This window comes from Haliaeetus albicilla, chromosome 19 (assembly GCF_947461875.1).
Source record: "Haliaeetus albicilla chromosome 19, bHalAlb1.1, whole genome shotgun sequence".
Lineage (NCBI taxonomy): Eukaryota > Metazoa > Chordata > Aves > Accipitriformes > Accipitridae > Haliaeetus > Haliaeetus albicilla.
This window is the reverse complement of record NC_091501.1, coordinates 3,062,907-3,075,237: the sequence shown is the minus strand read 5'-3', so window position 1 is coordinate 3,075,237 and position 12,331 is coordinate 3,062,907. Positions and strand designations below refer to the sequence as shown.

At 53.0% G+C, this 12,331-nt stretch overlaps 1 protein-coding gene across 1 annotated transcript; it reads right to left on the bottom strand.

Annotated features, from left to right (window-relative positions):
- Nucleotides 1–3,782: 3,782 nt before the first annotated feature.
- TXN2 (thioredoxin 2) lies at nucleotides 3,783–11,894 on the bottom strand. Its single transcript, XM_069807332.1, has 4 exons — nucleotides 11,831–11,894; nucleotides 10,996–11,195; nucleotides 9,228–9,351; nucleotides 3,783–4,491 (listed from the first exon to the last, which is right to left on the bottom strand). Exons 2-4 carry the CDS (start codon nucleotides 11,193–11,195, stop codon nucleotides 4,375–4,377), a joined length of 441 nt encoding a protein of 146 aa, XP_069663433.1. The 5' UTR covers nucleotides 11,831–11,894; the 3' UTR covers nucleotides 3,783–4,374.
- Nucleotides 11,895–12,331: the final 437 nt, after the last annotated feature.

Here is a 12,331-nt window from a genome sequence, read left to right as displayed (position 1 = left end):
CATCTGTGAGCCCCAGAAACTCCTGGCACTCTTCACAAGAGAGAACAAAAGTATGTGAGCGGATAAACACACATATATATATATGTGCAGGGACATTACTTCACAGAAGCTGCAGGCTATGGAGAAAACCCAATAAATTTTAGTGCATTTCTATTGCGACTCTTTGGATTATGAGGGCCTAGGAAGTCGATGCGGGCAGGCGGGATGTTGGGCACGAGGAGCAGCTCCAGCATCCTTCTCCGGCCCCTCCTTACAGGACCGGTTCCCCCATTTCAGGGCCTGGGGGGACCTCTTGCCACCAGAAAGGCAGCCACAGGGCTTCTCCTTGCTCCATCCCCGCTGGGATGTGGGGTGTTACATTTTCAAGCTCTCTGGAGGTCTCTGCTTTCCGCCCATTTGGCTCCTCTGGGTGTAAGAAATTCAGGGTTTCCCCTGCTGCTCCTGCCTCCATCCTTCCCTCGATGGTAGAACGCACGGTGAGGAAAAAAGCAACGAGGCATGGCTCAGCACAGCAGCCACCTCCGGCATCGCACCCAGCCTGCACCTATGCTCTTGCCATGAGTTGCGGCCTCTGTTTTTTGTCTGAGAAAGGTTTTAAGAGGGAAAGTGTTGCTGAAGTTACAAAGCTGCAGAGGCAGAGAAACCACGAAGCTCACAAGCGCGCCCCGTGTTCCTTGAGAACGGCAGGAAAGCACCCGTGTGCGGTGATGGACGTGAGCCTGGGTGGGTTGCAGGGGCAGGTAACGAGGCCGGGACTGTGTAACAGGTGATCTGGCTTGGTTTTGGTCTGGCAGCCAAGCCTATGGTAGTTTTTATCTTATCTTTTTATTGCTTAGGATATTGCAGCTGTGCAAGCTGTTATTCCTTAGCTTGCAGGAAGCTGAAACTCAGAGCGAGCACTTGACGCAATTCAGCAATAGTTTTGAACAACGCTGAGCTTAACGTTGCTGCTAACAGCCTTGCAGGGTTGGAGAATTTAATAGGATTCGGACAGAATCGGCAATAATTACTTAGTTGAGAAAAATGAGGTGGGCTTGCAGGGGGAAGCTCAAAGTGATTAACAAACTGTTTAGGGCAAACAGCCTGGCCGGGCTGGTGAAAGGCCCTGCCTATGGCAGCGTCAGTGGCGGCCGCTTCCCTGTTGACATGGAGCCGGTCTTTGTTTCGTTCTTTGCACGGGAGGAATCACATCGTATGTTGATAAAGCAAAGGATTTACTGTCAGCGCTGGGTGGCCGGGCTGCTGAGGCCAGACCTCATTGGAGCCAATCGTGGCCAAAACTGTCCCCTTCGAAGCTGTACAGGACCACCTCTACACAGCCCCCTGTGTGCTGCAAGCCAGGCAACCTGAATTTTCCATCCTCCTCCAGCACTCGAAGCTGGTCTCGGCGTAGCACCCCTAGCAGAGAAGGTAGCGCAGCTCTCCCTCCTTGCAGGCATTCGCCGTGGCCCGGAGCAGTGGGAGGTGAACGTGGAGTTCAGCAGGCAGGCACAAACGTCCTGGGGAAAGGAGCAGCTGCATTAGGGCTTGATGCAAGTGTAAAGACAACAGAAACAAAAGGAAAACCTCCGCTTGCCTGGAATCGGGCACCTTGGACAAAACTGTGAGGACACAAGCACTGCACCTGACCTTTGGAAGGGTTCAGACCTTATGTCAGGTTCAGAACGTACCTGGGGAGGGAGAAGCGGGTTTAGCTGAGCTTTGCTCCCCTCGGGAAGGCACCATCCACCATGTCCTCTTAAAATAGCAACCAGGAACACCAGAAGCTGAGAAAGCTGCTGTAATATAGGCAGCCTTGGAAAGGAGAGAGCAAATGCTTAACAGATCAGAGGAGCATTCGATGTGCTTAACTCCAAAAGGGAAAACCAACTGCATCCTTGCTGGAGTGAGCAGAGAGGAAACATTTTCCCAGCTGACGTGGAGAAAGCAGCTATTGCTGAGGAATTACCTATTGCTTCAGCTCTCTTCTCTCAGGAAAGACCAACATCACATTCAGGTGGCATGAAAATTGCTGTGCAACCCCTCTTTTAACCGCTAAGTAAATACAGGGCTGGTAGTGCTTCCCGCTTGCACCTCCTCTGTTACTAACAGCAGCTGTGGGAATCCCTGAAGCCTCCCCCAGCAGTCAGCAAACAGGGAGCTGAATTAAGATCCTGCCACAGAAAACATCCTTGTGCTTTGAGCCCTGTCCTGTGGTGAAAACTGGGCAAAGCGCTCGAGGAATCTCAAGCTGCCCCCAAACCCCTCCTCCTCTCCACCAGTTACGCTGTTTCTGAAGGATTTCCACAGGGCACCATGTAGGTGGGTCTTAAGCATTTATCTCAAAGAAACAGTTGGGGCTTTCACATAATGCACCCTAAAGCGTGCTGGCACTTTAATAGCTGAATGGCACCTCAGCTCCACTTTTCCTTAGAAGGAAGTGATAAAATAGCTAATTTATACTGCCTCTTCATTACACAATGCAAAGTCACTGTGTTTTTTCCTGTTCTGTAGGATGGTGAAGCATGAAAATTGACTATTGTCGGGTATGTGACGCTGTTCCCCTACTTTTCCTGCTCATGCAGGAAAATGGGGAGTCTTTACTAGAAGTGTTTACAGAGCAGGAACACTGAAACTGCAGGGCAAATTGCCCAGCCTGAAACACGAGCAGGACATGAGCAGCATAGCTTCTGTGGTCTCCCAAATAAAATAAAATGCTGTTTTTTGCTGATCACAACTGACCAACAGTTCTTTACCGTGTTACATCCAAGTGACATCACCTCTAGCAGCACACCGGGGTGGGATCAGCCCAGCCTGGACGGGGAGGTCCGTCTCAGAGAACCAGCACCACCTTGTGCTGCTGCCCAGGCCCCAGGGGCAATGGAAATAGGTGGGAGCAGCGATGCCTGCAGCACTGCGGTTGCGGAAGGACACGCAGGACTTGGATCGCCACTCCCCTGCTCTTTCAAAGGTCATAAATTGTTATTGCAAAGGTGCAGAAAAAAAAATTGCCTCGCCGCTCATAGCAACCTATGCCAGGGAGGTGAAATGGAGCAGAGCCAAAGCAGGGTTAAGAGTGATTGAAGGAAACAGAAGCTGGGAATGAAAAAAAGAAAAGCAGCTTGTACATGGTTATTAAGCACTTACAATGTTCTCATGCAGCTTAGATAAGCAAAGTGGAATTTAAGCATTACAGTAGGCATCAGCCCTGGTGCTGTACTCTGCCTACAAGTGCATGAGGAGGCCAGGAGCACTTAGAAGCCAGGTTGACTGGAAACAGGTGTATATGGGGAGGAGGAGGAAGAGAAGGGAAGAGCTGAAGGCTGCTTGTGATACTGAGCACACAACTGCCTCCCTTAGTCTAAAGGTCAGGGCAATTGAAGTCAAAAGACCGCCTGTTGGCAGGGCTCACCTGCATGAGCAGATTTAATCATTCACGCAAGGGAGGAGGAGGCTCTCAGGCTCCTCGGGCAGGAAAGGAGTGAGAAAAGCACGGGGGGGGGGCGGGGAGTGAGCACACCTCAGGCTCCTTGTTTGCAATGAGCCATGTCCTTCCTCTGGCATCCCACAGCACCCAGAGGGGGTCCTAGAAGCAGCACTGAAAGCCCTGTGAAAGTTATCCACTTGTTTGTTTTTCGGCACATTACCTTTTAGTAAGAATCAAGTGACAACCTGCACTCTCCCAGCCCATCGTTAGAAAACAGCCACTGTGCTGCTGATACTCCCTCTCACCTCTCTGGACAGAAAAGGGACTTTCCTGTGATTTCTGAGAATCAAGTTTTATTCTCCAGCCAGACAGCAGCGACCAATAAAGTTCTCTTTATTACAGACCTACAAAAGGAGATCCATAAACTACTTCTATTTTCTCTTATAAAATCATGACAGGAGCCCATGGATTGGTAGAGGAATTGTATCTGTCCCAGCAACACGAGGACAGAGGGACAAAGAGACAGGTTTCAGAGACAAGGCAGAGGCATTCTCAGCTTTAAACAAACCCACCCAGGGCAGGTATGTACCCACATCTTGCAGGGAGCAGCTGCCCTCTGCTCTGGGCTATCAGATGCTAGGCAAAGAGAAAAACATTCCTCCTCTTAACTCAGCAGCAGCACCGCACGTCAGCTCTTTGCTGATAAACACAGGCTCCTAATTCCAGCCGCATTCCCCATTTTGAGAATAAGCAGCTCCGCTCCTCTGTGCCCTTTACAACTACTGCTGCTCAAGAGAAGGGGGAGTGGGAGGGAAGGGTTACAACACTGTCCATCTCCTAAAAACCCCAAACCAGAAGAAAACCCCAGGTTGTACAAGGCAGACAGTTCATGTGCCCCTCAGCTCTCCCAGGCAAGGAATGCACAACATGGACGTGTCCAGAGGCAGGGGTACAGCCACCCTTGTACTTCAGGCTCCGATGAGTTTCTTGAGGAATGCCTCCAGCTGATCCTCGTCCTTTATCCCCACAAACTTATCCACAACGTCTCCGTTCTTCATAGCCAGCACGGTTGGCACTGCTGACACCTGGGAGCAAGAGAAATAGGGAGACACAGGTGAGCGGAGGCTGCGGGGAGCCCATCTGCACCCAGGCCCCAAATGGAGCTCTACAGAAGAAGTGGCTACAAGGGAGCTGAGTATACACTGCTCAAGGGTAATATGTCCACCCACAAAACGCAGGCCAGCTGAGCTCCGTGTTCCTCCTCTCCCTGTGGCCTCATCTCTGCACTGACTTACGTCACACTGCTTAAGTAAAGGCTGAGCTTTTTGAGTTTAAGACAGACCCAAAATTTTAAAGACAAAACCAAAGCTAATATAAAACCAAGGCAAAGCTTTTCTCCACTCTCCAGTACAAATTCCTATTCTCCTTCCCTTTTGTCCTATCATAAGCAAATAAACCCAGTCTTTTACCAGGACACCTGTCAGACATGACAACCTTTGGACTTTTTATGGCCAGGGTGGTATCAGACTGGACCATGTTCTTCTCCAGACAGGACTGGAACTGGAGGAGGTTCACCCCCCCGTATCACTGCACAGGCAGATTTCCTGTTCCATCTTATCATGGTAATGACAACCCCCTCCAACCCATCTTTCCTTTTCTGCTCCTGTTTTCAGTGGTTTAGCTGGTCACACACCAGTGGCTGTCCACTACAGAACCCTGATGATTAGGTGAGAAGTGAAAAAGTCCCTCTGACCAGAGACAGCAGGCAGCTGCGCTGCTCTGGGCACTGCTTTTTTAGCCCAGAACAAAATTTTCTGGGAATTATCCAAGAGAACAGCGGTGGAGATGACAATGCTCCCCAGGGACTTGATGGCTGGCTGGTGACAGAAGAGACCCCTGGGACAAAACTGAGGGAAGGAGCAACCAGAGCTTGGAGAGCTGCGTTGGCAGAGAGATCTGGTTGTGTTTCTGACCCCACAGCTTCGGTGCCCTTATCTCTGCAAAGCCTCCCACTCAAAACACGTCCTGTCCTTATGTCACCTGCTGCCTCCCCGCTAGCCTGCTGGGCCTTCCCACATGTGCTGCCAGCCCCGCTGCCAGCAAGGATCTGCAAATCCTTCCTCAGGAAACCCTCCAGAGGGCTAGCTTTTCTCCCATGAGATGAAAGGGACATTTTGTGCTTCCCTTCCCACTGGGTCCCGGCTGGCAAGTCCAGCCTGGCTCCTCGCAGCCTGTTCTCCAGGGCTTGTGCAGTTTCATCTGAAGGGATGGGAGCGCTGGGGCTGCTGCAACGCACGATCTTCAGCTCCTCCTAGTGACTGGTGGGAGCAGATCCGGAGGGCTCCAGGCCCCAGCGCTGGTGATGGTGCCACCAACATGCTCCCTTGTGATTTTAAGGGTGAGAAAGGACAGTACCAGCACTGCATTCAACTGGTCTCTCCCCGAGAAGGGCAAAGCTCCACTGAGCCTCCTCTCTGGTTTGCAAAGTGGGTTAATAACAAGCAGAGTTGCCCCAGCTCCAACCAAAAAACCAGCACGCCCAACCAGCAACAGCAAGCATCAGGCCATTATGGCCTGGGTGAGGAACAGGCGACTCTTCGAAGCGCTACAGAGAAGCAGCTAACACCAAGTTACAGAGCACATACTTTGTTTTGCTGCTTGAGAAGAAAATGTCACGGGAATTTCTAGAATGCAAAGTTGGGGCCTTTTTTTTTTTTTTCTTCCCTTCTTTTTTTTGGGTCCCATCTGCACTGAACCTAAATAAACCCTCCTCCTCCCTCAAGAGCATTTCTAGAGAAAAAGTCAGGCTGCTTTTGATCAGTACAGACCACAGAGATAAATAAATAAACGTGGCCATCCAGGCTATTCCTGGCAGCACCCGTATCGAGGGAATTCTCTGCCATCTGAAACTGGGGCTTCTATACAAGCTCAGATGCCACACAGTGAAGCAGGGGGAAGGATTTCACCCAGGCTCCAGAACGAGGTGTAACACAGGACCGAGCTCCGCTGATGAACAACCATCCCTGTATCCAGCAGCTCTCCAGAGCTGCCCACCCGCAGCAGCCGGAGAAGGGGCTGCCCTTTCCCAGTGGCCATGCGTGCAGGCAACAGGCCAAGGCAAGAGATGAATCTAAAGAATTTAAGAGACAGCAGATTAAACAAAAGTATTCCTTCTGCCGTTCTGCTCTCAGGGCAAGAGGTCAGGAGCGGGCTGGAGCAGCGGAGAAAGGCCACAACCAGAGATGAAATGTGTTAGATAAAAAGAGGAATCCCTAGAGAAAGAACTTTTGTGCTGGGCATAACTGGACAGGGAAGGGCGCCGGGGATGTTTCTAGTCCCAGGAAACGCATCCCTGCTTCGTGCTAAGCCGGGACGGCTGGGAGCCAAGGGCAGACTGCAGCGCATGTGAAGGAATGCACCGGCATTCCTCGGCTCTTCCAGGGCTTCTCTCCCCCTCGCCTTGCCTCCCCCCAGCCAAGGAGGCTGCTGAAGAGGATGTTGTGCAATTGGGCAGCAAGCCAGGGGCTGTGTGGGCAGGGGAATAAACATGGATGGAAGGAGACTTCCTGGCAGCTAGTGGAGGAGTTCTAGGGGTGGCATGGATGCCGAAAACCCCCCAAGCAAAAACTTTCTGAGCCTGCAGACATCTGAGCCCCAATGGAATGGCTTTAAAACAAATAAATCTTCCCTGATCCCTCCCAAATACCACCTTTGGTTTTCCTGATCTCTCCCAAACACTACCTTTGGTCCCTCTTTGATCTTGACTTGGTGTCTTCCCATCAGCCCTCATGCTCACATCTCCTTACATGGCAACCTCCCATAAGACGAAGCAAAACCAAGCACACACTCAGCACATGAACCAAACTTCTGCCTTGAAAAGGATGCCCCAAACTATGAAGATCAAAGCAAAAATTTCTTCTTTACCCCTACCCGTTTGCAGCTATCCTACTCACAGACACTGCCTAGAGATGGGGTTTTAACCATGGGGATAACGGTCAAGATCAGATACACGGACCACTCAAGAGTGGAGGACACAGCGACGATCCCCAGGCCCTCCTGCAAAACAAAAACTTCAACATGTTTGTATATAAGGCTCCAAAATGAATTGCTGGAAGCTGGCCCTTGCCTGCAGCCTCAACCCTGCCTGCACCTATGCCACCACGGCTGCAGGACAGGCAGACCCTGCAGACAAATGCATGTACACAGCTGGCTGTGCAGCTGCCCACTCATCATCTACTGGGAGAGCACACGCGGCATGTCAAACCCGCACAACTCGGGAACATTCAGCCTCTTTTTAAAGACCTTTCTTCACATGCACACACTCTTGTTTGCCATTTTCCAACCTTCTGAGATTATCCTCTTGTAATCCCGGCTAATTTGATCTACTGGAAGGCTTGGAACAATATAAGAGCTAAGCTAATAATCTCTGTTCTCATCTCCTTTACTCCTTAGGGTGGTTGCTACCAGAGCCTTGCCTGCATCTGTTAGGATTTATGCACTTTCTGACCACCACTGAAACAACCTCACCCTCTTCAACTTCTCACCAGCACCCTCGAGCTACGCAGAATTCGGGCTTGCAACACACAGCCCTGCTCAGGAGCCAGCAGCCATCTTCCTTGACCTGGGGCGTATCTGCCAGCACGCCACCACCGAGGAGAGCACCGGAGGCTCTCATGCTCAGCTTGTGGAAGCTGCAAGTCCCATTTGTGGGCACCAGCTGGGTAGACACGCCACCACAGCACAGGCAGAAAGGTCTCTTTGGGAAAGAGTGGGAGGGAACAAGCTGTTTTTGCTTCCTTCTCCTTCCAGCTCAGCAGGGTGTGGGAACGGCACAGAGCATCTCCTCCAGGCTCAACAAAATGACAGCTCGCTCGGGAGATGGTTCACACTTTGCTAGGCAACTTGAGGAGCTTCCTGTGCTAGCCTGCGCCCTGGGAGCAGGACTTCATCTGCAGAGGGGAGCAGATCCATTTGCGTGATATGCGAGTGAAAATTAAGCACTCTCTTCCCTGTAAAACACAGCAGCAGGATGCCCCAACTTCATAGACTGAGTTGTTGTTTACAAGGAGAGACAACACAGGCAAGCACAGTCAGAGGAGTTTTTGCATTTCTTAAACTACCCAATCACTGACAGGGTAAAAATAAATGAATCATGTAAACCAAAGCTGTGGCCTTCTCCAGTCACTCTGCTCCTTCCTGGGAGCAAGGCAGCACAGGGAACACACCCAACAGGCGTGTAAAACACTAGCGTAAGCACCAAGGTCTGCGTTTGTCAAGAGCGGGACGCGTGCTCCTGTTGCTTATGTGTGTTCTCCGACCTGGCTTCTACCTGTCCAAACAAAACTCACAGTGTCTGCTTATGCTGCGACTGAAGGACAGGACATTATCACCCATCAGGAAATACTGAACAAGGAAGGGTAAGAAACGACAGGCTGGCTGCGCAAAAAACCATGTTCAAGAGCAGAGCAGACTAGGGCTTGTTACTTCACGTTCCTGCCCTGCACCCGGGCAGCCCATGCACACAGTAAAACCGCAGGCTCCTCGAAGCTAGACAAGCATTTACTTTGACAGACACCTGCAAGGCTTAGAGGACACCTTTCTGCAGAATTAGAAGTGGGGATGCTGAACACGAGCAGCAGAGCTGGAGGAGAGCCAAGCAGCGAAATCCACCTACTAATGAGTGACCTGAGGGATCAGGAACCTGTAGGCACTGGGCTTCCCTTCCCCACCAACATCACTGCCGTGCAGGCACACCTCTCCCCAGGGAGGAACCTTCTTTGCACTGCCAGCAAAAGAAAGTCTGCACTCTTCTGGCTCCTACCTCATACTCAATAGCAAGGTCCGTGTGATCGTCAATGTCCACTTTGGCCATCAGCACCTTCCCCTCCTGCTTGGCCACCATCTTCTCTAACCTGGGGCCAAGGATCTTGCAGGGGCCACACCACCTGATGGAGAAAGATGAGAGGGGACATTAGAGGAGGCAAGCACAGCAGTAGCCATAGAAGGCTTGCTGGTACACCAGTGCCTTTACCACCATCACCATTCCATTTGAGAGCCAGCCTGGAAACGCCATTCCCAAACCATGGCTTAGAAAAACGTTTCTCTCACAAAGGAGCTGTCAAAGGGCTTTTTCTCTATATGCATGTGTGGTGGGGAGGGCCTGAGTGGAAGAAGAGGTCACCATTCAGCATTTGTGGTGCTTTTGGTGTCATTTCGATCACACCGCAGTCTGCTCTGCCAGCCTTGGTGGTCCTCCTGCCCCCTCATCTTGGCAATCATCCCTACCTGGCTTTGCATCCTCGCTGGTGCGTACGTGCAGAGCTGTGACCCTGCTGACCACAAAGCTGCCCTAGAGCAAGTGTTGCTGCCGGGTGCAGGGGCCACAGCCCACACTCAAATCGCTTTATGTCAATCATCAGATCATAGACTTCCCCTCTGCACTCATAACAGGGTTTACAGAAATTTCCCTTTAGCTGCAAAACTCGCAATGGCATCCCATCTGTTCAAAGACAGACCACCTATTCCAAACTCAGGTGCAGCAACAGCAGACTTTGTGAGGCCCCGTATACAGAAAACACCCCCTGCATCCTCTAACTGCACCAGTTAGGATGGCATGAACTTACTCAGTTCAAGAAAAACAAGAGTTAAAGCTCTAAGTGCCCTTTTCTTTTAAAATTGAAGCTCTGGTAAACTTTGTTCCTCCTCAGCCTCCCTCTGCATCAGGTTTCAGGCTTTCAATTATTTGTCCTCTCCTCCCTGGATGATCCCCATGAACGTTCACTTTGGTTTGTCAGTTTGGTCTATTTAAAGCATAAGTTTTTGGGCTGTTTCATACTCTGTTTGCCCAGAATCAGCCACAACAGGCTCACGTGACAGCACTGTGGGACTATGAAAATATGTGAGAAAACAAAGATAAGCAGCATCGTTAATCCAGCAGATAACATCTAGGAATATTTTTACTGGTGAGAGGATGACAACATTTTTATCGATGGCAACTGCTGCCGTTGGTATCACATGGCTGTTATTAATATATAAAGGCATTTGCTGTCAAGAGCCCTGCCTCAAGAGCACGCAACGTAAGAAAACTGGAAAGACACAATGTGACAGTGCAGGGGCCTACCAAGCGCAGCGTTCTTCCACGGCTGTTAACATCATTTAGCGTTTTTAAGAGGACATTTAATCCACAAAGCTAAAAAAGGGAGATATCAGAGCTTTTTCTTGAGGTGTCTTTTGCAGGATGATGCAACACTGGGGCCAGGGTGACACCCAAGTACTTGGGAGGTGCAGCTACGCTGCCCTGGGGAATGCCTTCCTGGCACTTGTGTTTTATTCTCCTACAGGGTGTAGCTACACCTACAGAGGTGCAACCCGACAAGTGAAACCTCTGTGGATTGTGCCATAGGGGCAGAAGCACCTTTTAACACCAGACGCTCGGCAGGGCGGTCAGGGCGGTCGGCAGCTCCAGAGCTTGGGAAACCCTGGGGCATACTCACCTCCCTGGCGCACCCAGAGTGCCACCACGTGAGGAAAGGGATGCACCTGCAGTGGGACGGCAGAGGGGGATGCAAGAGCCACACGGGGGAACTTACTGTGCGTGGAAGTCCACCACAACGGGTTTGGGGTTGTTCACCACCCGGTCCTGGAAGTCGCTGCCGTCCTGCACGTTGAAGGTGTTCCTGCAGCCTGCTGAGGTGCTGAAGGCCCTGCTGTGGGGTGCCGGGGGGCCCTGCGGGGACAGCGTCCTGGGGGTGAGGGACAGCAGCCGCCGGAGCATCAGCCTCTGGGCCATCTGTGGGGAGAGAAGAAGGTATGTGGGGTGGGCACACATCCTCGGGGGGGGGGGGGGGGGAAGAACGTACGTGGGGACCCCACAGCTGGTCCCACTGCAGCAGAGTCCCCTCGGTGGGGCAGCCCCCAAGCCAGGAGATGCCCTAGATAGAAACATAAGGGGCACTGCACGGGAGCACTCGCTGCCCCTACGTCCAGCCCTTGCCACCCCACTGCAGCTCCAGCCCCACGGCCGCGGGGTCCCACCCGCCATAGAGCCCTCCAGCTTCCTCCCCATTTCTACGGGGCAGGGCCCACCCGGCCCAGCCACGGGATCCCCGTTCCCCTGACACCATGGGGCACGGCTCCTTCAGCCAGAGGGTCCCAACAGCTCCCATCAGTGGGACAGGACGCCCCCAGCCACCGGTTTCCACCCCCTCAGCCCGGTGGCGAAGGACACCCCCCCCCTCCCCAGGCCGCGGGGGCCCCACTGCTTCTCCAGAGGGCAGGAACCGCCTCCGCAACTACGGAAGCCCGACTCCCCACTCCAGCCCCGGAGGGCAGGACACCCTAGCCGGGATGGTCCCCTTTCCCCAGCGCCATAGGACGGATCCGGGACGCCCCCCAAAATCCAGAGGCCCAGCCGCCATTCCGCACCTTCCCGGGCCCGGAGGTGACCCCCGCCCACCCTGACTTCCGCTTAGTGCCCCCGCCCACCCGCGCGCTGATTGGCCTCCACCGCAGGAAGGCTGCGAATAACGGAACTAACCGATTGGCCGCCGCCTACCAAACGCCGATCTCTGACTGGTGGCCCGTTGCCGTCCTTCAAATCCCTTTCCCTCTAGGGGGATCGGCAGGTTGTTTCTAGGCGGGGCGAGCCCTGGGTGCTGATTGACGGCGGCGCCCTCCAATGGGCGCCGCGAGCGCGGCTAGGGGCGGGGCCTGGCGTGGCGCGCCTCCCGCACATGGTCCGGCCCGCTGCCTGTGCCGGTCGCCCGCGGCCAGCGGCTCCCGTCGGCTGGGAACCGGGCGAAGGACCGATTCTGTCAGCTTTCCTGGGAAGACACAACCCGGCCCCGTGGCCAGCCGGCCGGTCCGCACGACGGAGCGAAGAAGCACCGGGAGCAACCTGCAACCCCGGCTCCCGGCGGGGGCGAC